This window comes from Notothenia rossii (genome assembly GCF_949606895.1).
Source record: "Notothenia rossii genome assembly, chromosome: 8".
Taxonomy (NCBI): Eukaryota; Metazoa; Chordata; class Actinopteri; order Perciformes; family Nototheniidae; genus Notothenia; species Notothenia rossii.
In genome coordinates, this window is record NC_136906.1 from 33341006 (window position 1) to 33368375 (window position 27370).

The 27370-nt window shown below is 44.7% G+C and overlaps 1 protein-coding gene across 1 annotated transcript in view; it reads left to right on the forward strand.

Annotated features, from left to right (window-relative positions):
- Positions 1 to 26869, forward strand: part of LOC307016173 (insulin-like growth factor 2 mRNA-binding protein 1) — a 61332-nt gene extending 34463 nt beyond the window's left edge. The window contains exons 3-11 of the mRNA XM_079645209.1: positions 2098 to 2232; positions 2329 to 2451; positions 8565 to 8700; positions 13884 to 14006; positions 14538 to 14654; positions 15253 to 15327; positions 19319 to 19450; positions 19615 to 19728; positions 20835 to 26869. Coding sequence (XP_079501335.1) covers positions 2098 to 2232; positions 2329 to 2451; positions 8565 to 8700; positions 13884 to 14006; positions 14538 to 14654; positions 15253 to 15327; positions 19319 to 19450; positions 19615 to 19728; positions 20835 to 21116 — 1237 coding nt within the window. The 3' untranslated portion in view covers positions 21117 to 26869. The remainder of the gene's footprint in view (positions 1 to 2097; positions 2233 to 2328; positions 2452 to 8564; positions 8701 to 13883; positions 14007 to 14537; positions 14655 to 15252; positions 15328 to 19318; positions 19451 to 19614; positions 19729 to 20834) is intronic.
- The last annotated feature ends 501 nt before the right edge of the window (positions 26870 to 27370 follow it).

Consider the following 27370-nt stretch of genomic DNA (forward strand, 5'->3'; position numbering starts at 1 on the left):
ACTGTCTTGGCCAAACTTGACCCACTCTACCATGCTGCACTGAGTTATATATCAAATGCACCCTATAGGACTCATCATTGCACACTGTATAGCCTAACTGGATGGTCCTCATTCACTATGCGTAGGATGCAGCATTGGTTTTTATTAATGTATAAAGCCATTTTAGGAAAGCTTCCACTCTACATATGTGCCAGATTTGCTCCAGTTTGTGACTTTTACAACCTCAGATCCAGTGCCTGGATACGGTTCCAGGTTCCTGCTGTGCGGACTGAGGCTGGAAAAAGGAGTCTCTTTTATTATGGTCCTTGGTCTTGGAATGACCTTCAATCACGCCTCAAACTGACGGCACTTGTCTCTATAGCCTGTTTTAAATTGAAGTTGTCAGAAGTCCTTACCACCAGCTGTTCTTGCAGTAATAAGTAGTGCCTTTCTTACTGTCCTAATGTGCACAATTTAGTAACTGCTTTTTTCGTCTTTTGTTTTCTTGGTTATGTTCTCTGTATTTTATATGTTTGTGTTATGTGTTATGTGTTACGTTGCTGCCTTCTTGGCCAGGTCAGCATTGTAAATGAGATTTTATCTCAATGCTTTTTATCTGGTTAAATAAAGGTTAAATAAAAAAATGATCCAGAAGAGGATTGGGAGAATGTCATATGGTCAGATGAAACCAAAATAGAACTTTTTGGTAAAAACTCAACTAGACGTGTTTGGAGGAGAAAGAACGCTGAGTTGCATCCAAAGAACACCATACCTACTGTGAAACATGGGGGTGGAAACATCATGCTTTGGGGCTGTTTTTCTGCAAAGGGACCAAACGACTGACCCGTGTAAAGGAAAGAATGAATGGGGCCATGTATTGTGAGATTTTGAGTGACAACCTCCTTCCATCAGCAAGGGCATTGAAGATGAAACGTGGCTGGGTCTTTCAGCTTGACAATGATTGGCAAACACACCGTCCGGGCAACGAAGGAGTGGCTTCGTAAGAAGCATTTCAAGGTCCTGGAGTGGCCTAGCCAGTCTCCAGATCTCAACCCCATAGAAAATCTTTGAAGGGAGTTGAAAGTCTGTGTTGCCCAGCGACAGCCCCAAAACATCACTGCTCTAGAGGAGATCTGCATGGAGGAATGGGCCAAAATACCAGCAACAGTGTGTGAAAACCTTGTGAAGACTTACAGAAAACGTTTGACCTCTGTCATTGCCAACAAAGGGTATATAACAAAGTATTGAGATGAACTTTTGTTATTGACCAAATACTTATTTTGCACCATAATTTGCAAATACATTCTTTAAAAATCAGACAATGTGATCTTCTGGATTTATTTTTCTCATTTTGTCTCTCATAGTTGAGGTATACCTAGGATGAAAATTACAGGCCTCTCTCATCTTTTTAAGTGGGAGAACTTGCACAATTGGTGGCTGACTAAATACTTTTTTGCCCCACTGTGTATGATAATGACATGTTTTGTTCAGCAGGTTAATTAATTAACCCAACTTTTTTAATAGTCGATGTGTTAATGCCATCACCAGAAGTCAAAAGCAATGCCAGGCTATAAACAAACTACTGTACAACACGGTCACACGACTTCACATCACCACCACTAAGCTAAATGTGGCTAATGTTTAACATGTAGATGTTTGGTAGTCTCATTTAGACACTTGTTTTTTAGACACAAAGAAGCTTCATACGTTTTCCAGTGGGGTATTTACTGAGGTATTTTATGTTGTAGAAGAAAATGATACAATCTCTTCAGCTTGTGTTAACCAAAGACCTTATTTCAGAATAACAACCAAAAACTAATACAAAAAAACATTGATTCCAGAGGAGGGTACCGGAAGTGCTAAAATGCTTACTCATTTCCAGGATTAGGAAATTGCTGAAAGACTTTCTGAAAAACGTTATATTCTAGCAACAACACATTCACAAGCTCTGATATCGTACAGACAATATTTAAGCCCAAAAGAGCCATCATCATCTCTGCTGTTCCTACATTTTCAGTGTAAACCAAGTAATGAGCCGGGTGTAATCCATAGTTAAGCACTCCACTGAATTTAGGAAGCACCTTCTCACGTAATTCTCATCTTCTTCCATCCCTGCAGGATTGACGTGCATCGCAAGGAGAACGCAGGCGCAGCGGAGAAGCCCATCAGCATCCACTCCACCCCCGACGGCTGCTCCTCCGCCTGCCGCATGATCCTGGATATCATGCACCAGGAGGCCAAAGACACCAAGACGTATGTTCCAACATGTGGAGAGCCTCCAGCATCAGGCGGTGACAGAGATCTGAACAGAGATGAAACAGGTGCTAACGTTGTTTCACATGTTTGCAGTGCTGATGAGGTTCCTCTCAAGATCCTGGCTCACAACAACTTTGTGGGACGCCTGATCGGGAAGGAGGGCCGCAACCTGAAGAAAGTGGAGCAGGACACAGACACCAAGATCACCATCTCCCCGTAAGACACACACACACACACACACACACACACACACACACACACACACACACACACACACACACACACACACACACACACACACACACACACACACACACACACACACACACACACACACACACACACACAGAGAAGAGAAGCCGTTTTATGTCATCATTTGAAAAGAGAAAATTAAAAGAAAGCCAAAGCCGTTAACTGTTAGATTCTCAGAAAAATATTTTGGTTGGTTTGGTTGGAGACTACAGGTCAGGAACGTGTTGGTGGTTTTAGGGCTGCAGCTAACAATGGTTTTAATTGATCTGTAGATTAATTACATTTTACACGAATGGTTCGGTCTCTAAAATGTTCCAAGAACGGTGATATCTTTACATTTCTTGTTTTGTAAATCCAAAACCTAAAGATGGTTACTTTATTATGATGTACAAACAGAGACATGCAGGAAAGACATGGAGGCTACAGATTAGAAACTGTGCACCTGGCTGTGTTTGTACAACGATGTTCCTTGATCTGTATATCATTTTAGTTATGGTCTCTAAAATGTTAGAAAATAAAGAGAAATCTCTATGAAGTTTCTTAAAGTGAGGTCTTTAAATGTCTTGTTTTGTCAGTACAAAACCCAAAGAAAGTCACTTTAATAGTATATAAAACAGAGACACTCACACACTCATTTCCTCTGCAGAAGAGCATCTTTGGCAGTCTAGAGAAGTCTCTTCATATGTCGTTATGTGGGAAAAGAAGTTAAAATAAAGTTTAAGTCATTCTTTGTTAAATCCTCAGAAAATTGTACAGAGTTTGGTTGGAAGCTACAGGTCACAAAAGTCTTATGTGGCTGTTATGTAGATTATTTAGATTATTCTAGGAGCCAGCAATGTCAGAGAGTTGGGATTTCTGTTGTAAATGTAAAAAAGTTTAGATTGTTTAAATGTTGTCATTGTGATTATAAAATTATTATTTATGTTTTTGTTATCAATAATGAGTTGGATTCGTTAGGCCACATGGGTATATGGGCGGTACTCACCTGTGGGAGGTGTGTGTGGTGTGTGTGGAGGAGAGGGTGAGAGGGTCGCTGTATTTTTGTTGACCGCAACCTTTTCACTGTTGGATTATTTAGAATATATATATTTGTGCACGTTATAATAATTGATAATTAGGGTCTGAGACCTGAGATTGGCGAAACCGGCAGCGACTGATAAACCTGCGAAACAAACCCAAAACAGGGAAAACGACCGGCAAAAGCACAGAAAAGGTTCGGAAATCATGACGGCAGATAGTCCGCGCGAGCCCAGTCACGTGGGCGTATAAAATGACGTACAGGAAGTCGGCCATTTTGAATTTGGCATCGGAAAAACGCGTTTTTCGTCCTCCGCACAAAATCTATCTCCTCCTAGGGACTTTATCCGTACGACTCGAAATTCGTCGGGTAGCGTCTCAAGACATGGGCAATTAAAAGTTATCAAGGAACAACAATTATTTCGCACGGCATAGCCGTGATTTGGCGCCAAAGTTCGCGTTCGCTCGATGCTAGGCGATCCCTCGCCATGGAACACGATGATGTCATAACTCAAAATGATATGCTCAGAACGCCATCAAACTTCACGTGATGGTTAACACTGCGGCCCTGAACAGCTCTACGTCGAATCTGATGTTACTTAATATGGTGCTACCATGTTAACGAATCCCTCACCATAAAACACGGTGTCGCTGTAACTCCAATGAACACGGTCCCATCGTCCCCCAATCTTCACTTTTATATCACTGTTCCATGCCTCAACAGCTCTACGTGAAATCTGAGATCTCACCGTATGCCGTTTCCATGGCATCCCTCGCCATAAAACACAATGTTGTCTTAACTCAATGGAAAAGGTTCCAAACAGCACCAGACTTCAGATGACAGTTAATGGTCCGGCCCTCAACAGCTCTACGCCAAATATGGGATGTCATCATATGCCGTTTCCATGGTAACGCATCCCTCGCCATGAAACACAGTGTTGTCATAACTCGATGGAAAATCGTCTAAGCGGCACCAGACTTCAAATGATGGCTAATGGTCCGGCCCTCAACAGCTCTACGCCAATTATGGGATGTCATCATTTGCCTTTTCCATGGCAACGCATCCCTCGCCATAAAACACAATGTTGTCTTAACTCAATGGAAAAGGTTTCAAACGGCAACAGACTTCAGATGAAGGTTAATGGTCTGGCCCTCAACAGCTCTACGCCAATTATGGGATGTCATCATATGCCGTTTCCATGGCAACGCATCCCTCGCCATGAAACACAGTGTTGTCATAACTCAATGGAAAATCGTCTAAACTGCACCAGACTTCCTATGATGGCTAATGGTCCGGCCCTCAACAGCTCTACGCTAATTATGGGATCTCATCATATGCCATTTCCAAGGCAACGCATCCCTCGCCAAAAAACACGAAGTTGCCGTTGCTTCTATGAAAATGGTCCAAACGGCACCAGATTTCAGATGACAGTTAATGGTCCGGCCTTCAACACCTCAATATGACCATAGAGTGGCAAAGTCCCTCCCCTTCCGGTGGACCTCCATGGGACCTTATTTCGCAAAAATTATGTATTGAAGTCAATGGAGAGAGAAAGATTATCTTTCGATCCCATTTGAATTGTGCCACGAATTACACATATGATGTTTGTCAATTTAAGTAAAAAAAAAACTGTCGTAAAACTGTGAAGTAACACATTTGTTTGTGTGAAACGCTCAATGAACTACATCTCTGGTCTCACAGAACATCACACGTCACCAAGATGGCCATCACTACTGTCTTGTCAACAGTGTTCGAATCACCCATTTGCTTTCGGGGGAGCCCTATTTATTAATTTTTTTGGCCATCATATAGGCAGACCTGAAAGATGTATGTTTCCTGCATTAGATCAATATTGATTGCCAATAGGCCTACCTTGTTTGGTAGGACATATTTTCCTCATCTCTGAAATCTCGATCGCTTTTTCGTCTGCCTGGCTCTTATGGCGCTTATAAATCTTTTTCCGCAGGTTATTCTGTTGATCACAGCTGACTTTTCCCTGAATCCATTCTTGTGAAAGGTGCACAAAGGTGGATTTTTTTGCGAGCAGCAGGGAGATCAATATACTTTTTGCCTCTTTGCAAATCTCACATCCACATTTTTTTTTTTTTTTGTAAAGCCATGGATACCTTTCATTCCACTCACTCCATCTTTTCTGTGTCCAGTTAAAAGGCAGGTCATGGGCATCGTCAGGAAAGGTTCGCTAGCGCAGGTTGCGCCGACGGCTGTGGCCGTTGTTGAAGCCTCTTCAGGGTCTGCATCGGCAGGCCTCTCCCTCGGAGAGGCCCTAAACGCCGCTTACAGCCGGCCAACTAAAAGTTGTTCCGTTCACGTTGTCATTTTTAGACTCCTTCGCTTCTTTGCTTGTGAATCCAAAAGCTGCGAGGCTTGGCTGTTTTCGTTTCGCCATATATGTTTTTACAAAGCCAGAGTTAAAAAAAATATCAGTATGAAAATATCAAATACTGCGCCAGCATCGCCTGCCGTAACCATAGCAACGTAAGTAGCGTAAAGAATGCAGCGCCGCCACGTACAGGTGGCAGCACCAAGAAATATTCACAAATATAAAACAAATATTCAGAAACTGTAATGAACAATGACTATTATTTATTTCAAGAACTTTTATTTACAGAAACTCAACATTTCTAATCTGTGTGACACAAATATGCACGATTCTTTTGGGCTCCCCCTATTTATCTCAAAGTCGGCCTTCAGGGGAGCTCCCTCCCTCTTCGGGGGAGCCAAGCTCCCCCTGGCTCCCCCCCATTTCGAACACTGCTTGTCAACAAAACGATTGACTACCCTCACTATCACCACGATGAAACACGTCCAGAAGAATGTCATGCAACGCTGCCTGTCTGCCTTCCTTTGATTCTCTCTGAACTGCCTGGTCTTTTTAATGTTTAATGTCAACCATTTGTGCAGATAGCATGAAGTAGAAAAGATCGGCGATCGCCGATGCTAGCGTTAGCATTTCTCCCCCGGGCTTAAATTGTGTATTATAGAATGATCACACCGGTGACAGTACTCTTCAAAGGGTTCACGAAATATGACTACTACTCTTACTGTTTAAGATTTTGGGTTACTTAATTTGACTTCATATTAAGGCTAATAAAAATGACAAGGCTGTAATGCTAACTAACGTGCTAGCTACTAGCTAGGTAGCTAACTTGATCCAGCCACTCCTGGTCCTTTCATCAGACGGGAAGCGAAAGAACGAGCAAGACCCATTGCTGGTATGATAACAACCTGGTACTAAGCACAGAGGCATCTTGTTAAAGTTACCTTATCTTAGCCAGTGCCATATAGATAAATTATATCTACAGTATATGGCGCTGATCTTAGCTATCTCTTAGTGGAGGAAAACAATTGTGACATCACTTACACGACTACGACTTGTAGTCTTTCTAGTTGCGTATTTTTCATCTTCTTATATTTCAACAGTTTTACAACAAACTGTGACTTTTTTGACATGGAAATTAGTTTTTAAGATTGACAAACATCATATGTGTAATTCATGGCACAATTCAAACGGGATCGAAAGATACGTTTTCTCTCTCCATTGACTTCAATACATTATTTTTCCGAAATAAGGTTCCATGGACCGGAAGTAGATGGGTGTGACTTCGCCACTCTATATAAACACTAGATGACTCACCCGCGCTGCTGGCCAATGGAGACCGACGTTGCCACATGGCGGCCATCTTGCCACAGGCAGCTCGCTCATTCATAACATTATGTCTATGGTGCACTATTGAAATAACCATTGATTGCTCAATTTTCAAACGGTTTGGTTTGTTATAAACATCAAAGATGTAGTTATGATACTGCATACTTCTAATTATAATCATTAATTTTTTTTTTCAACATGTCTTGTTGTCTCCTGTATCATAGCCATGCTAATAACGTTTATAATAAACCAAACCGTCTGTAAATCAGTCAAGATTTCAGCAAGTTAAGAGTATTTTTGTGCAGATCACTCACCATACAACAGCTGTAGCAGTAGCTGTTGACTGTGGCAAGATGGCCGTCGGTGAGCTACGCTGGCGACTCCCCCTTGAGCCATCTAGTGTTTATATATATCTATGGGTGTCACTACCCGATCTGTCCCCCTGCCCGGTCTGTACTGCGCATGTGCGAGATGGTGCGCCATATTGGACAACTCTGGACGGCAACCCTTTTTCCTCAAAAGCTGTTGCCATGGCAACGCATCCCTCGCCGTTAAGCACGATATTGCTATAACTCCTGTGTAAATGGTCAAAAAGGGTTCAAATTTCACATGTGTGCTAACCGTCAAGCCCTCGAGACATAGAGTATATGTGTCAGTTTTGAGATTTTGTCAAATGTCGTTGCTATGGTAACAAAATGGTCGCCGTGAAACACGGTTTTCTCATAACTCCAGTTAACATGCTCCAAACGGCACACAACTTCACAGGTTTGATAATGATGCAGCCCTCGACACATCTAGGCGTATTATGGGGTGTCATCTAATTCCGTTGCCATGGCGACAGATCACTCGCCATCAAACACAATGTTTATGATACTGCTGTAACTCCTATGTACGTTGTCTGATCGGCCTGAAACTGCCCACGTTTGCCAACGGCCGAGTCCTCGAGCCACCTACGTGACACGACGACGTGCGGACAACAGCCTGCGGAGCGTCGAAGACCCGCTCAATGCTGCTTGCAGCTTTAATTTGTATTAAAGTACGATTTTGTTCAACGTCTTTGCGGATCTCAGCATTCATTTTAGATGGAGCGTCTGACAAAAGCAACCAGGCCCGACTTCAGCCTCTTAGACACTTCGTTTGTTCCTGAAGTTGCCACAATTCCACTGAAAAACTGAAATATTGACAAGTAAGTATTAGGTTAGTTGCTATAATATTAGGTTGAACCTAAACCTAATATTATTGCTTTCAACTAACCTAATACAGTTATGTGGAATCTGTTGACATAATACATTTGATTAAGGCCAAATGTTCGTTTTTTCAGTGTATATATTAATGGTTTGATCTCTTAATTGTTAGAAATTAGTAATACAAGTTTGTCCCTGTTGTGTGCAGCCTACAGGATCTGACCCTGTACAACATGGAGCGCACCATAACAGTGAAGGGGGCGATCGAAGCCTGCGGCAATGCTGAGGTGGAGGTGATGAAGAAAGTCAGGGAGGCCTACGAGAACGACATCGCTGCGATGAATGTGAGTCATCAATATGTATTCACTCAGTTCAAGTTTAACACACAGGCTTGGGGAGTAATGGATTACATGTGGCGGGATTACGTAAACAGGATACAACAAAAAATTGTTTTAGTCTGTTTGCCAGCTCATAGAGTCCTATAGTGAACACGGAAATGTTGACCCCTAAGTTTTATGATAGAAATGTAAAGTATGGGTCCCCAGCACATAGAAACTGCTGGATGCTAACTTGCATATGTTGGGTAATTTGCACAATTATTAAAAGTTGCATTAATTAGCATATGCAGACAATAGCTAAAAAAACCGCTTGGCCGATTTGGACAATTTTGGAGGTTATTGAGGATGTTGAATCAATTTCTGAAATTTTTAGGATAAAAAATTGCAATTTTTAGTCCCCTAAAACTTTAAAATCAACCCAAAATGGTCCATTTATGCAGGTTAGCCTCCAGCAGTTTCTATGTGCTGGGGACCCGTATTATAGATTTCTAACATAAAACGAGGGGTTACGTATGGTAACCCTTGTTATATAAACACAGGTGAAGCCCTCTACTGGACTCTATGGGTACTCCCCTTGATCCTATCATGCAAGCATTCATCCACTGAGACTTTATAGACGTAGCCGGCCCCGGGGCAGGCCTACCTGAATGTGCGCGCATCTCAACGCATAAAAGGAGAACTCGCCTCCTGACTGTCATCCTACACTTCTCTTCAGCAAGCAGCATAGGACAGACAGGGCCCCTGAGTAGAGGGCTCCGCCTGTGTTCATATAACAAGGGTTACCATACGTAAACCCTCGTTATATCTCTCACAGGCTCCGCCCTCTACTGGACTCTATGGGTGTAGTGGGCGGAGCCCTGATGTATACACGCGCTGTCGTCCCACAACAACACTGTTCCATCTCACTGTCTCTGACCGGCTTTCTGGTTAGCACCCGGGCCCGGGTTAAAACGTAAGCTCATTACGCCTGGGGAGGGGGTCAGATGCCCACTGACCCACAGCCCCCCTCCCTCCTCACCAGTCCTGCGTTGCCCCAGCAAGCACAGACGATGAAAAGGAGCCAGACATGTCTAAGAGAAAAAAAAGAGAAAACTTTATGCATATGTCCTCCACACTCACGCTGTTAAATAAGGCTGTTGACACAACCATAGCTCGTGTAGAGTGTGCACGGACCCCCGTGGGGAAGGCTCTCCCCGCCTGTCCGTAGGCATGTGCAATGCACTCGCAGAGCCAGCCCCCGAAGCACACAAACAGCTGTTCAGTGCGTCTAAGGGCAGCCGTGCGCTCCGCATAACACGCTAGTGCACGCACCGGGCAGAGGAGGTGCAATTTAGTCTCCCTCGCCCCACTATGGGGTGGAAGATTAAAGCCCCCCAACTGAATAGCCCTCGACCTGAACGCACTCCTTAGGCTCTTGGGCACAGGGAGGGATTCGGTCTGAGTGTCGCCCCGCTCTGGTCACCCCGGGTCATCAAACAACTCGGGTGCACCGATAGAGCGGTTAACTCGGACACTCCTTTGGTTGACGTTAAGAAAAGTAGCAATGCTGTCTTCCACGACAGTGCTTTCAGGGAGGAGAGCTCCAGAGGCTCAAATGGTTCTGAGACCAGAGCCTCGAGCACCAGCGGCCGGTCCCACTGCGGGGCGGAGGCGTGCACTACTGGGCGCAGCCTCCTGACCCCCCGTAAAAACCGCAACATCATTGGCTGAGAAAGGGCTGAACTGCAGTCAAATCCCTCATGGCAGGACGAGATGGGTGCTGCATACACTTTCACTGTGGAATGAGCCAGCCCTCTGTCCACCAATGACTGTAAGTACGACAAAAATAGATCCAACTCACAAGATAGGGGCTCTATTTTCTGCTCCTCACACCATTGCTGGAATCCAAGCCACTTCGGCCTGTAACAGGCTGTGGTGGATCCCGCTCTAGCTGCCTGGATAGACTGAATAACACTCTCAGACAACCCACCCTGCCTTAGCCTATCCCTCTCAGGACAGGAGGTTGGCCGAGAGTGGGTAACGCCCCGATTGCACCTGCCTCTTGAGACATCACCCCCCAGAACTGGGGAAGCGCCCAGGGCTGGCCCACCTTAATTTGTGTAATCTCTGAGTACCACGGTGCCCTGACGCGATCCGGCGCTACTAGGATGATTGACGGACATTCTCGCCTCACTCTCCGGGTGAAGCGCCCACTCGCCTGGCAGGGGCCCGCCCCTCGACATGAGGTCGGCCCCCCTGTTCTCCAGACCCGGAATGTGGAGGGCTCTCAGAGATAACACCACCTCTGAAGCCCATAACCACAGTTTCCCCGCTGTGGTCAACAAAGCGGCGGAGCGGACTCCGCCCTGCCTGTTGATATATGCCACTGTGGTGCTGTTGTCGCTTCTGACCATTAAATGTCCATTGAAATGCTGGAGGACCAACACTACTGCCCGTAGCTCTAGAAGGTTGCTGTGCCGTGTCTATGTTAGAAACCAGCGTCCACCTAAAGCTCTCCCCAGACAGGTCCTTCCCCATCCTGTTCCGGATGCGTCCGTAAACACTCTGATGTAGGAGGTCACCCGTCCCAGTGGGGACCCCCTCCGGAGGTGATTCGGGGACCCCCAGAACCGGAGGTTGCCCTCCACTGAGGGGGGGATGGTCCCCAGACGCCGTTTGTGTCTCTTGGGATCCAAACGCAGGCTGGAGAACCACCTCTGTAGGCGGCGCATATGCAGTAACCCGAGTGATCGCAAAACCCAACTTGGTTAGGTGTAGGATCAATTGGGCTGTGTAAAACATTGCCCGTTCCCTGGACCTGGCCATGATGAGGTCGTCCAGATAAAAGAAACTCTCATGCCACGGGCGCGCAGCGGTTGGAGCGCTGTGGCCACACATTTGCTGAACGTGCGTGGGGACAGGGAGTAGCCGAGCGGTAGTCTGTTGTACTGTTAGGCTACACCCTGGAAGGCAAAACGCAAATACTTTCTGTGTTTTGGAGCAATCTCGATATGAAAGTAAGCGTCCTTCAGGTCGATGGTTGTGAACCAATCGCCTGGCTGCATCAGTCCCAGTAACTGTTTTATAGTTAACATCTGGAATTTTCTGCGTGCAATGTGGAGATTCAGGCTGCGAAGATCCAGAATCGGCCTGAATTCGCCTGTCTTCTTGGGAACCAAGAAGTACAGGGAATAATGCCCCCCCTCTCTGTCTTGAGTGCGCACAGCAGACATTGCCTGTTTTTGCACCAGGGACCACCAGCTGTGGTACTCTCTGGTGACCCGTCCCGCCGCAAAACTCCCCGCGAAGGGAAGCTCTGCCCATGGGGGGTCGACACAGAAAGGGCTGACTCTCTACTGAGGTCCTTGAACGCGCCGCGGTGCACTCTCGTGGGAGCGTGCGCTCCGCCATGATGCTTTCACCCAAACAGTGAAATGCATCAAGCGGAGTTTTTACACTCGGCGTTATGTTTCCTAACCCTGCTACGCCGGCCATAATGTCCCTGTACCCGCACAGCGCGGTTTATCACTCTCACTCGTGCATGCGCATTAGCTGCCTCCTTTACTCGAGTTACAACCTGGGCAGCGGGTGGGGAATCTGTACGGTCAACATTATGTGGCTGTGTGGGAAAAAAAGATGATCTTGTGACAGTGGGATCAAATAGGGAGGAGGCGGGATTCGCCCTCGCATCCTTGCCGGAGAAATCACCTCTCTCCGCCAGGACGCTTCCTCCCGCCGCCAGTCAACTCCTGGAGGACGGTGCACCCCACCCAGCCGGAGCCGGAGCCGGAGCCCGCCGGGTTCCCGGGCTCCCAACACACCAAGATTACCGGCCGCCGCCGCCATCTGCGCCCCGAGCCTGAACATCTTATCCAGATGCTCAAGCATTTTGCGGTTACGCGGCTGCGGGGGCAGGGGCCTTCTCCCCTCTGCCCACCCGGCTGCCTGCGGAAGCAGATGGGCCGCCAGGCTTTCATCCAGCGGGGACACAACGGGACACACCCTGTCCGAGTGGCCCTGCACCCTGAGGATTCCAGCCCATGTCGCCACCGGAGCCTTCGTCCTCAGCTGTTGTCGCCACGTCGCCTCCACACACCGCCAGATGTCTGGCAGGGGGGGTGAAACAAAGGCCGGCTGCGCCGGACAGGCCGGGCCGTAGTAGCCCTGACGTAGGCGGCTCACCGGCCTCGGTGGCAGCGGTGGGGGGAGCGGTAAGCCTACACGCTCCGCCGCCATAGTCATCACCGCTGGGAAGTCCTGTCGCGCAGACCTGTGCTGCTGACCTTCCTGGCGGTCGCTGGAAACACCAGATGACGAGGTGTCGCCGTCGTCGTCCCTCTCCCACGATGAGCGGGCCCGCCCGGTCCGCTGGTGCAGTTTGTCTCTCTTGCTGAAAAGAAAGGGATGACAGTCAGGTGGTGAGGCCTCCTTTTATGCGGTGAGATGCACGCGCATTCAGGTAGGCCCGCCCCGGGCCGGCTACGTCTATAAAGTCTCAGTGGATGAATGCTTGCATGATAGGATCAACGGGAGTACCCATAGAGTCCAGTAGAGGGCGGAGCCTGTCAGAGATACAAATAAATAAATAAAGATTGAGATTGAGAGATATAACTTTTGGCTACTCAACATTACCAAATTCACACTGCTGGCAACTAGACTATATTCACTTACAGTTACATAAAAACGGGTGTAATGAGATTACTGGAACACTCTTTAAGAATTGGGATTGATAGCAGGATTACAATGTTACAAAATATTTTCAAATAAAGATGTATATATTAATGGTAGAGTGAATTTTCTTTTTGTTTTTCATTTTGGCTACTTTCATTCTTTTTTTAATATTTATTTTTTTAATGAAAAAAAAACACTATTTACCCTGATTTATTAAACAAAAACACGTTTTAAACTAAAAAGGTATTTATAATAATAATGATTTAAGATGTCACATTGTTCTCTTGTCTTACATAAAACACTTCAGTAAAAAACATCTTAATATATTTCTTTGCTTTCCTAATGATTTGCTTTGCATTTAATGTTGAGGTAATCCAAAACGTAAAGTAATCTTTTTATATTGTTCTACTTAGATGACGTTACTGATTACATTTATTTGACATGTAACCAGTAATTGTTAACTCTGTCACCACGTTGTGTCTCCCTGCTGCTCGCTGTGAGGACTGCATGTTTCTAACCTGCAACCTGCTTCTCTCCAGCAACAGACCCACCTGATCCCGGGTCTCAACCTCGGTGCCCTGGGCCTCTTTCCCTCTTCCTCGAACATGCCCCCACCCCCGCCTGGAAACGCCCCCAGTAGTGCCCCCTACGGCTGCTTCGGGGTGAGAATACCTGCTCTTTGACTCCCATCACTGCCATTTAATTCTTTTTTTTTTTTAAGTGTGCGATATTATTGTCATCTCATCATATTTCTTAACTGTATTAAAAAAATAACCAGACCGGATAATATCAAGCATTTTCCAGACTCTGGAGACTTTAAAAGAATATCACATGGGACATGATGTCATACATTTTTAAATAATTATTTGCTTGAAATTATCATATGTGTCTGATTTTTCAATAAAACAATTAAATTAAATGTACTCTGTCTGCCCCAACGAAAAAATACAGAAACTATACATTTGCAAATGTTATTTAAAAGTGTATTTGAATCATCCTGGCTTAAAACTAGATGTGATATCACAACATGTTGGATGGGAACTAAAACCAAATCTACGCATGTGGCCAGTACAACGTTTGGAAAGAGCAAAACTACTTGGAACCTTTTTATAAAACCAGCAACCCGACAAATTGAGCCTGTCCTTAAGTCCTTAAAGTGCCTGAGTAACCTGAAGTGTGCTCTGTGTGACCAGGCTCCAGAGCAGGAGACGGTCCATGTGTACATCCCAGCACAGGCAGTGGGAGCCATCATCGGGAAGAAAGGACAGCACATCAAACAGCTGAGCCGCTTCGCTGGAGCCTCCATCAAGGTGGGTGAAGAGAGCCCCCCCCTGCCACATGTTTGCAGGGACTGTAACTAAACAGCCCTCTTACGGACAGTGGCGGACTCTAACTAAGTATACTCTACTTTATACTCTAGTACTGTATTAAAGTAGAAAGTTGGGTACTTGGTCATTACTTGAGTATTTTTTTTTATTCACTACATTACATTTGGCTGAAGCTTTTATCAGAAGGGACTCGCAAATACTTCTAGACATTTCATAGCCATTTCACAGGAGCAGTTTGGGGTTCAGTATCTTTCCCAGGGACACTTCAACATGTTGAAGTCTCAGTGGCGCTGAGGATCAGACACAGACCCTCTGCTTGATATACCCCAATTTCACCCCTGAGACATAGCCAAGAGTTATACTTTTTACTTCACATCATCTATCAGACATCTTCAATTACAAATAAAAATGTATTATGTATGGCGTTTTTATTAAACTGAATGTGGTGTTAAGTAGCCATAGTTTGTCAGTTCTATTAATATAAAATATGTGAAAGTCTTTCATTAGATGTGAAACTAGTACTTGTGAAACAGTCCATAAGTGTTCCTCCCTTAATGACAGTGTTCCTCCTCTCCTACAGATCGCCCCGGCTGAGGCTCCCGACTCTAAAATGAGGATGGTGATAGTAACCGGACCCCCAGAGGCTCAGTTTAAGGTAAAGCTGATTAATACTCAACCCCATTCAATATGTTACAGAAACCCGTCATGCACAGATCTATGGTCAGTTAGAATCCATTGTTCAAGGGGTTCAGGTGTTTGTTTAAAGTGGCGCTGTTGTGATTTTTGGGGTTTTCACTTTCCTGTAGTGTGTTATAGGTTTTTGTGCATGTAAATGGTCTGCAAAGGCTACAATCCCTGTGTTCCTTCCAGAGGGAGTTTCTCTTCCTAAAACTCCCCCCCCCCCCTGCCTGAAACCCCTTTATTGGAGTCCTTTCTTTACTTCTGGAACACAGTGACATCACTATGTCACACTTGTGCTTATATTGGCTAGCGCTGTCACGCATTATATGTGATAGGCGGGGACATCTTTAGGCAGTTGAACAATCACAACAGAGCCGGCCAGTTACATTGAAGCTGAACATAGTGCATGTCAACATGAAACACTACTAATATCAACCTGAAAATGTCAACTTTCATTGAAGAAACAAATGTAATTGTAGGACTGTAAACTTTATTTATGCTATAAACAATGAGTGCATTCACATCGGACGCAATGCAAATATTAGACTCCGTTGATGTTGTTAACGCGTTTCTTTCTGCACTTAATTATGGGAGATATTACAACTATTGCTGCTTTGCAGGGCCGGCCCTGACCAATTTGCTGCCCTAGGCAAGATTTTAGCTGGCGCAGGAGAGAGCTCTCTAAAGCTCTCCCCCCCAAGGCCGCTTACAAAGTAAATTCCAATGTTAATAAAAGCTGTATACATTTTTTGGGAGTTTGATTTATTTTAAATTAACACAAATACAAAATTCAAACCTATAAATGCACACTAAAAACATTATTTCAAAAAAAGAACTATTTCACATAAACCTCTGGTTTTTACTGGGGCTGGGGCGGTTGAACTTGATTTGGGGGGGGGGGTGCGCCATAGTTTATGGGCGCTGTACGCAATATAGGCGTAGTTCTGTTAGTATAAGATAATAAGATGTACTTTGTTGATCCAAAATCGGGAAATTGTGTTTTTATAAAATTAAAAATATATATTTTATTTTAATTTCTAACTTTTTTTTCTTTTTTTTGCGCCCCCCATTGATTGATGCGTCGTTAGCATTCGTCTATGCCAAGGGCCGGCCCTGCTGCTTTGTACCTTCGTTGAAAGTCCTACAAACAAATGTGCATTTATCCGCGCCTTGTCATTGACTTAACATGTAATTGCCCGAAAATCGCATCGCATCTGGTGTGTATAGGAAACAAAATTAAACAAGAGGCGCTTTCACACCGGAGTACTTTTCCCCGTACTTTTCCCTTTTAGTTCCGACAGTTCCTGGGATTTTGCGCTGGTACTTTCCTGGTGACAAAAAAGTTCCAATTTCTGATTGACTGGGCGAATTGCAAACCACGCATTGTAAAACTCTGAAAGGTTTTGTGAAGCCGCCAATGTATTTGCTGGCATTAGCATTATTAGCATTAGCCCAGCACACCAACGGAGAGAGACTGAGGTCTAATCCCAAATCGCCCCCTACACCCTACCCCTACACACTACCCCTCCGTTTGGGCGATCGCGCGGAGGGTCGGCCACATTAAGTGCTGTTCCAAATCAACGAGTGTGGAGCGGTGTGGAGGGGGATTGGGCTATCTAGCCATCAAACAGCGAGTCTGCATCGGTGCCGACTTGAGACCGGTCTCTACCTGACCGGTCTCAACGTGTGTCCGTCAGGAAAAAAGCTGTTAACAAGTAGTTCCAGCAAACATCCACTGATAAACTGCGATGTTAACAACCTCATGATAACCTCATATGTTTTAACTTAGGATCATACCTGTCTTTAGTCTAGAAAAAGGTAAATGTGTGCATTTTATTATAAAGTTGTGTATATTTACACACTGTTGCAAAATCTAAGAAGCTTATAAAAATCAGGTTTAAAACTAAAAGAGCTTTACAAAAAAATTACACAATTAAAGATGTTTGGAGTTTTATTTTATTTATTAATTTTTATTTTTTACTAAGAGATGCTGATTTGAAACCGTTTTTACATACAGTTACGGCATTTCCTGTTTCTGCCGGAGAGAGGGCAGTTTGTCCCAAAGCTTGCTGCTGTATTTACTCCCTCCATCTGACAGGAGGGAGCCTCGTTGAGCTACGAGTGTCACTCCACGGAGTTCACTCTGTCACGGAGGGGGAGTGTGTAGGGGTAAGGTGTAGGGCGTGGTTTGGGATTGGGCCTGATTTATGGCAACACAAAAAAAAACATGGGAGCGGTGGAGTGATGAGGAGGTGTCGGCGTTCTTGCGATTTACTCGGAAGGCTTATTCCGGTGTGAACCATAGACTGTATATATAAATGTAGGTAGTGTCCGTAACGTCACCCATAGGATTCTGCAGAGTTGCAGAGAAACCTTTAAGGCCCAGATACACCGGCCAGTCACCGGAGAAGTCGCCGACGCCGACTGTTGCGTCGCCGGACTCTCTTGCGTATTTGCCGACTTCGCGCACTGGAACACACCACAAATCCGAACCGGGCACGTATGAACTGCGCATGCCTGAGTGGCAATAACTGTCCTTACCAGCAGGCGGCGGTAGTGTGTATTCATCATTCAAAAGAGGCAACAACCGGAACAACCAGAAGACAGAGAAGAAGAACAGACTCCGTGATATAAACAAACAACAAATAGTGTTTTTCTTTCCATTTTCACTCTCGTCCATTGAAAACATGAACGAATAGGAGCTCTATAAACCGATGAGGTGAAATCGCCGTCCGTGTGTGTTCCATCTTCCATTTGAAATCATTTGTTTACCTCCCTCACTTCCGTTAACTCTTCTCATGCACTGATTCGCTAGCTGAACAGCCAATCAGTGTTATCCCTTTGTCCGACTTCCGGTGGTGTTCCCGACGCCGATTCAACATGTTGAATCGGCAAGAAAAGGCGTCAGGTCGGCAGAAAAGACCCGACGGTGCGGCGCACACCACTCCGAATAGGGCGTGCCCACGCTCATGTTCGGCCCGACTCCCATTTACTGCCGATTTCGGGCCGGTGTATCTGGGCCTTTAGTAGGCGGAGTCGGCCACTAACGTCTCGACAGTTACGTCAGAGTCTAACTCCAGCCTGATCCAAATAAGTGCAAAGAGGCGGAGCCGAGGCGGGACCTGCTGCCACCAAGCTGGAAGTTCCAGAGCCAGCTCAGGCAAAGAAGCTAAGCTAAAGGAAACCTTTATACAAAAATACATACAAAGTTATATGTTAGGTGCGTAGGGTTACAGACTGCTTAACAAGCAAAACATAGAACTTAAATTGGTGATGCAATGCTGAAATGTAAAAATGTGACAGTCAAAAAGCATAGGTGTTTTAATGCCATATTCACTTTATATCGCATGAACAACTTTTACAAGTATTTCTATATAGTCTGTGTTGGTAAATATCATCTACGTTGCACATTTCCAGCTGAAACACATGCACACCGTGTTACTGCGTGGCACTTTGGTTTTGATAAAACAGTGTAGTTCCACTATATAAATGTTACATTCATAATCAAACGAGACAATCTGCAAGAGAATAAAAATTAGCAGGCTACCGATACATAGCAGAACAATTGTGGCGATGTTCAGCTTAATAAGCCTTGTTCAACATCATTTCTTTAGCTAATACTACAGCGGGCTGCAAGCGAACCAAGTCCTTTCATGTCGGGCCGTTGATGAGCGTCGTGTCGCCCTACACAGATTGGTGTGTTCTGCACCGTCGTGTCTTGTCGGCTGTGCCGACACCTTCCGCCACCGATTCGACATGTTGAATCGGTAGGCCGTCGGCCAAATAAATCACTCTGATTGGCTGTTCAGCTTAGCGAATCAGTGCATGAGAAGCGAAACAGAAGTGAGGGACCCAAACAAACTATTTTATTTTGTATGTTTATGTTTGTTTTAAATAGCCAGTGCTAATGAGGATCCTAACGAAAAGTGAAAAGTATGATTAACCTGTCAGTCTCCCTCCTGCAGGCTCAGGGCAGGATCTATGGCAAACTGAAGGAGGAGAACTTCTTTGGGCCCAAGGAGGAGGTCAAACTGGAGACTCATATCAAGATGGCTGCCACTGCTGCAGGACGGGTCATTGGAAAGGGAGGCAAGACGGTAAGAGTCTTATTCAGCTCTCTGACCCGTGTTCTACGCTCTCTGCTCTTCCTCTCAGAGTAACCTCTGTGTGTGTGTGTGTGTGTGTGTGTGCGTGTGTGTGTGTGTGTGTGTGTGTGTGTGTGTGTGTGTGTGTGTGTGTGTGTGTGTGTGTGTGTGCGCAGGTGAACGAGCTGCAGAACCTGACAGCAGCGGAGGTGGTCGTCCCCAGAGATCAGACCCCTGATGAGAATGACCAGGTCATCGTCAAGATCAACGGACATTTCTATGCCAGCCAGGTAAGCTTTATCACACCTCATATCCTGTGAAAGATTCAAACCAATGAATAATCACCACGTCTTACCAGCACATACATAAAAACCCTGTTGATGTTTGAAATATTGACAAATCAATCAAACAGAAATCCTGGGCTGCGGGCGAATTGTAAAAAATCGGATCCTATGTTTTTCCAAGAAACTTTTCCTAAATGTCATTGAAAAATGTTATTGGGTTAAGGAAAGATGTGAGGGAGAATTCCTCTGGATTTGGGAAATGAGAACTATGTTGCTAAAAGAATCCAACTGCATCTAGATACTTCACTCTGTGCGTTCTTATCATGCAGGCCTTATACACTTGACAACAGTTGGTCATTATTTGCTCACCCTCTGTTTTATTGGCATTTGATTCCGAATTAGTATGATTATTTGAAAATGTTTGAATGCATATGCTGTGTAGCATATGCATTCCTTGTAAGGCCTTCACATCTATAAGTGTGCAGGGCACCACTAAAACACAAGATACACACCACCCAACTCATTAAACACATTGAAACTTTAATTAATATTTGTTTCAGCAATTAAAGTAAAGGTTGAAGTTCTCCTTTTGGTTTAACATTGTTAATGGTTTGTGACAAGTCATGGCATAAGATGGGAAATGCTTATTAAGCACCGTAACTCAAATGATCCATGTTTGTCCAAGAGAAGGGTCGGTTGGTTCCTTTAACGGTAGAATGGTGCGTCACTTTAAATATTGCGGCTGAAAGGAATGATCTCCTTCGTTTTCGTAAAGGAAGGTCCAGTGTATGATATGCTAAAAGAGATTACAAACAAAGCATTGAAGCTCCTTACCTATCATTGAGAAATTATGAACACTTCTTATCATTGCTGCCACTAAGGTTGTTCCTGGTCATTTCACTCAGTGACGAACCTTGCTTAGAAAAAAATGATTAAATCTCAACCCAGGTATGTCTGCTTTGAGCCCTGGTTTGGTCTCCAGCAGCTCCTCAGGACACATCAGCTCATTAGCTGCTGAATGCTCCTCTACCTTCACCATAGTCTCTATCTGTGTCTGCCTACTGTTTGTAGCTGCTCTCTATAACCCCTCCCCACTCTCATCTGTCCTGCAGCTGGCTCAGAGGAAGATCCGAGACATCCTGACTCAGGTCAAACAGCCCCAGAAAGGCGGGATGGGCGACCGGGGCGACAGGGGCGACAGGGGCGACAGGGGCGAGAGAGGCGAGAGGGGCGAGAGAGGAGAAAGGAGCGAGAGAAGCGAGAGAAGCGAGAGAGGTGACCGGGCCGACAGGGGCGACAGGGGTCCCGGCCCCAACCCCAACCCCCAGGGCTTCACAGAGATGGGCAGCCCTACACAGGGACTGTCTCAGGAGAGCCAGCCGCGCAGGAAGTGAGGGTCCTGCCCCCTCATCACATACCGTGGGCGCCCTCCCGCCTGACGGTCGGACAGACAGACATGGACGGAGAGACAGACGGACGGACGGAGACAGGAGAGTGACACACGGACCCAGAGATAAACAGGGAGAGATATAAAGAGGGAGAGACTACGTCCGTCAGCCAGGGAGGAAGATCGGCGTTTAGAGAAGAATAAAATCAAAGATGAAATGAATAAAAAAAGAGGATTAAGATAAAACGTAACAGAAACCAGATGCCAGGCCAGAAGAGAGACTGACTGAGGATGGGGGGATGAAGGGAAGGTGGAGAGGGGGGGGCGGGACCTCCTGGTGCAGCCCCAACAGTGGAGACTCACCAGCAGGCCCCTGCTCCTCTGGCCCCCAGCAGACCTCTCCCACCATCTGCACTCAGTCCTATATTTTAAGGGTGGTTTTTTAAACATAGAGATATATGTATAGAAATGTTTTATTCAGAGCTATTATTGATAGTATGCAGTGAGGCAGAGCCAGGAGAGGGAGCAGGGAAACTGCTGCAGCGGCACTCGGGGATTGGTCACAGGTGAGGCGTTAGCCCCGCCCCATATCCCCTAGCCAATGGAAGCCTAGAAGAGGGGCCGCAGATGTTAACACTGCTCTTTAAAGACCTCTCCGAATAGCGGGGAGTTTATAAGAAAAAAGATGAGGTTGTAAATATATAATCTTCATGTAAATGTTAACAAATGCTGTGCCTGGCCGCCTTGCCTTTTAAAAAAAAAAAGGGGTCTTTGTATATTTCCAAGCCCCTTGCCTCTGACATGTAGCATAATGTAGCCTACGTGGAGGCGGAGGGCTGTGGAGATCTGAGGCCCCTCCACGTTAAGCCGTGTGGTGGAGGCGCAGCAGGAGACAGTAAGGAGAGCGAGGTCGCAGCGGGCCCTGCAGTTCTAATGCAGCGGCCCCGCTACGCTTTATACAACAACTTCATACAAACAGCCAGCAGCTATGCTAGCTGGCTAGCGGCCCGCACCTTAAACGGCATATTTTATATATATTATATATATATGATATGTGAGTTAGCCCGGCCCCTCTGGTGAATGTATTGAAGGCAACGAGTGTGTGCAATGACAGACAGACAAGGAGTGTCTGAGACTTTCTGCTCATTGCCTTCTTCCTGCGCTGCTGCTCCAGGCCGCTCTCTGACAGGATGGCTTTCTCCTCAGAGGAGCTGGGGTCCTCAAGACCATCGCTGCATTCTCTGTTCATTTGAACAAACGATGCCTGAATAAAAGAAAGTCAGAGTCCGGCCTGGGCCCAGCGCGGGAACTATCGAAGCAAAGTCTTCCAAAGCTCCTAGCCTTGAGCTCAGACTATGGGGGGTGGTTTCCTTGTTCTCTCTCCCAATCTGCCAAAGGCCTGTGAGCGGAGCCTTCGGACCCTGCCCGCGTATGATAATGAGGGGCGGGGTCTACGCCTGGACGCTCTCGCCAAGATTAGAACAGATTAGAGAAGAAATGAAAAAGAAAAACCTACCTCAGGGTAAAGTTACCTCAGTATTCCTTACTTTTCTTTGCTTGCTGGTGTTTTATATAAGAAAAAAAAAAGAAAGAGCTGATAGTCCTGAATATTTTTTATTTTTTTAAAGAAAAAAAGTATTTTTTTTTAGGTAATGTCTTGTTGCTTTGGTTATTTTTTTCTGTTTTTTGGTGTGTTTGATGAGTGTGCTCAGGATGGCAGGGAGGTTTTCTCAGAGCAGAGTGAGATACACCGCTGGAGGAATCGGGTCCAGCGCCATTTTGCCTTTTTTGTGTGAGAAAACACTCCCAATCCTGCTGAAGTGTGTGAGATATTGGCCAATGGGGAGTGGTGTTCACTGGAGGGGAGGTCCTTAAGTGTTTCACGCCATCAGAGTGCCCTGCAGGACCTCCTTCTCCTGCCTTACTGTGATGACATCATCACCAAGCGCCAAACATTTTGAGAGGGCGTTAAGTGTTTCTCAGCCACAAAGAAGAAATCTATCAGTGAGCCTTGAAAGCTGTTTTCTTCAGAGTCAAGTGACCCATGTGCAGCGTGACTGTACATGGAGGCAGATAGGAGCATTCTAGCTACACACACACTCACACAACCACACACACACTTACACAACCACACACACCTGAACTAGCTCTGACTTCTCTGAATGTGAATATTTATTACCTGTGCACTGACCGCAACACCTCAGACGCTCCCTGTTGGCCGTGTGTGTGTGTGTGTTCACTCGTTTTAAATGTTTATTTCTGTCAGGGGAAGTGGTTGGGTGAAAAAAGCAGAAAAAGTAGGACGAGAACCTATGGAAGAGATCCAAAACCTTTGAAAAAATGGGAGCAGAAAAAGTCGAGTTTAAAACATCCTTCACACAGCTGAGTAATAGATTCAAACCTGTACATAAGATGCTCTGAAGGTCATCACTACACTTTTGTATTTTTGGAGGAAAAATCGTAGGAATGGGAAAAGCCGCTGAGAGGGGAAGATGGCACCGAGTCACTGAAGGACACTGCCAGATTACTCAGAATCTTTTTAAAGTCTTACCTGCCCTCGGCCACACCACCATCTCCCCATCACACAGGGAACCTCTATTCTATTGTGTCTATGCTTCCATTTTTTGCCCGGAGGTGGTAACTTCACCATGGTGTCAAGTTTCCACCTCTTTTCCAAACCATAGAGCTCAGTTCACAACCACCAAGACACCATATTTAGGATTCACTATTCAGCCTGCAGCCATTTGGATTAGGATCCATTTTTCTTTGATTTATTGAGTTTTTGTACAATACAGCAAGCTTTATTTGGACGTGACATCTGGGGGCGTACTGTTGCACTAATTAATTAATAATGTCGACAACGTCAAACTACGAAAAAGGACTGAGAACATCCTGTAACACCTGATGCAATTTTAAAGAATTGAAGGGAAGAGGAAGCGGGGGAGGAGGGAGGAGTTTAAGATGATTTCAACCATCTCCTTTCTTCTCACCCCCCTCTCTGTCCTTCCACCTGATTCAGTGCTATCTCCTCGCCCTTCTGTACTCCGGGAGGAGAGTGACATGTTTTAAAACCTTTTATTTAAAGAAATAATTTCATTTTTGGAGGGGGCGGGAACGTCAGGGTCCCTCGGCCTGTCTTGCGCTGGTCTCCATCGTGTTCGTTTTGCTCACTGTTCAAGACCTTTTTATTTACTTTAACCACCTTTTTTGTTTGGACCCTTTTTGGAAACATTTGATTTGTTCTTTTGTTTTTTTTATTTACAAATCTAACAAAACAGTAACTACATAGGACAACATACTAACATGTAGCTCAGTAACTGTGCTAACACACAGTAAGCGCTCAGTCCAACATGCAGTATAGAGCCATGTTGAGCAAATAACCTGGAATACTGCTGCAGAGGACAGCAGTGAGACATCACCCTGACTGGGACCTCACCATTCATCTGCTTTACAACTCTGCTGCCAGGGAAACACTAAACTCTTCACACAGACATGATTTAAAGGACACCAGTGCATGCTTTATCCCACTAAACGCAGTTTAATATTACTGCTGAACATTCTCCAGAAGACATAACAGTCAAATATTTTTGATTTTCTGAAGCCAATCTTTTCACAATTATACAAAAATGATTTTTGACATTCTAAAGTTAACTCGAAGGATTATTGTATTGTCATTGCAAACAATACAACCAAATAGAACGGTCATTCTGCCTGCTATCGCACATGTCAAACAGTAGAAAAGATAAAAGACGAAGAAAAATATTTTTCACAATGAACATGGCCTAGGGAGTAATAACCTGCTCTCCTTTGGTGTCTGGAACTAACAGATTTACAATTAAAGATTTGGCATACATCTTTCTTTTTACACTCAATGTTTCTCAGCAAAAAACATTGATTAGATAGCGGTCGAATAAACAAACACGAGCAGTAAACACAAAACTGACACATTTCAGCTTGAAAGTTGATAGAGCTAACTTGTTAGCACACAATATATCTGGCCTGTAGCTGCTCAGTGTTTAGCAGCTTCTAGAATAGCTGCCTTCTGTGGCTCAAAGTGATGTTTTGACACCTAACCAATCAGCTAAAGGATGCTAAAATGCTACAGAGATTTGAGGGAGATCATTTCCATAAATGTTAATGGCTAATGTTTGCTTCAGAACATTGTTCAGCACTGATGTTAACAACATGCATTATTGAATCAAAGCTCACTGGTTTTAACCCTTCATTTCCATTTCTATAATTCAAGTTTGGGATTTGAGAGTTGTAGGTAATTCACCACACACTTCTTGTTTGTGGCAGCAGAAGACCTGATGACTTGTAGCTCAGCCCTGACGGACGCTCAACAACTGACAGACAGACAGACAGACTCTGAGATGGCTGCCAAATCTCCACAAATTATAAAACAAAATGGCCGACTCGGCGCTACCGAGACGAAACAATCTGACCTCTTGACACATAACTAGGAACGCTACCTCAACCATAAACAAATTCAGCTCGAAGATTGTTTCTTTATTTTATTTTTTCACACGCAGACAAGAGCAAACAGTCAGTGGACAGACGTGCTGACAGAAAGGAGTCACCATGTCTTCTTCTTCACGCTTCCAATATAATTTATTTTTGTTTTTTTGAAATTGTCCCTCTTCAGCTTAGAACTGGGGCTGTAAGGATAAAGAAGTAAATACGAAAATATGTCAAAAAAGACAAATACCCCGCCCCCTCAAGGTAACCTGATTGGTCCATCTGGCCCAATCATAACGAAGCGTTCACTTCCACTCTGAAATAGTTTCTATTTTACAACTTCTCAGAATTGGAAGCCGATTCAATGAGTCCGCTCACTTTGAATCAGAACTCACAGCTAAATGCAGACACTTAATGCTAGCAGCTGCCCCCCCTGTCATTTCACCTCCTGAATCAAGGGGCACGACACCTGTAACCATATAATTATTTTTATGATCTACCTCTTGGGAAAAATAGGTAAATGTTTTTTGGAAAAAGGACACAAAAATAACAAAAATCAAAAAAAATAATAAGTTGCTCGAAAAGAAAGATATTGGTAAATGAATAACTGGGTAGCGGCATCTCCATATACTGTAGTGGATAGTATATTAAAGGAACAAAACTTTTACTTCTTCCAAAGATGATTTTCTTTCTCCATTTTTAGTTGTTTTCAAATTATTCTGAAGTGGAATAATACTAAAAGTGGGAGAGGTAAACTTGCCTCCTGTTTTTTATTTCCTTTCTTAAAAAACCCAACATAAATGAGATTCTCTTTCTCCTCGATTTCCATTTCCTTTTCTTCATTTCGTTAAACTTACACTTTTTTTTTACTTAAGAATACTCTTGATTTATTTTGGTTGACTTCTAATTTTTCTCTTTTTTTATGACAGCAGATTGTATCTCTTGTGTTTGGGTGCATTTAGTATTTTCTTTCTACATGAGTTAGAGTGCCCTGCGAGGACCTTCTACACTAATCCATGATCTATTTTCCTTAATAATAATGAATGGTTTAAAAGCAAAAGGACCTGTTGTTGCTGACTGTGGAGCTGCAGGTGGAAGGAGGGTGGGGGGGCTCTGTATCCTCCTCGCGCTGCTCCGAGCTCAGGCTCTGTGTGATGGTGCAGCAGCGTGAGGAGGCTCTGCCCCTCCTCCTCCACCAGAAGCTCCTCTGGTCTTTACAGTATATGGACTTTCACCCTCTGCCTGCCTGATTCCTTTAGTCCTCATCAACACTTGTTTTAAACTCCTTGTAAACAAAACAGAGCATAGATATGAATGTGTTATTAAAAGATGAGAAAACAGACCTTCTTGCCTCCTTGTGTGCTTTCTTACAATCTTCTATAAAGTGTTTTAAAGGTCAGCTATTATGCAAAATCCACTATGTCATGTCTTTTATACATCAACATGTGTCCCCTCTGTGTAAAGAGATTCTGAAAGTTTCAGGAAAAAAGATGAGCTCATTTTTTGTCCTGATCCATTTATATAAAAACCTGTCTGAAAATGAGCTGATCAGATTTTGGCCACTTTATGATGTCATAACGATTTTTTGGCTTGTGTAACCTTTGTTTGTTTGTAGCCTTTATTTAACCAGGTGAAAGACCCTTGAGATCAAAATATCTCTTTTTCAAGGGTGGCCTGCAGCACATTAGTTACACATCTAACATCAAAACAACACAAACAACATAAATTACAGGGTACAGTTTACAAACTCTATTTACAGTGAAATTAGTATAGCCAATAACCAACCAAGGTAACCCCCCCCCC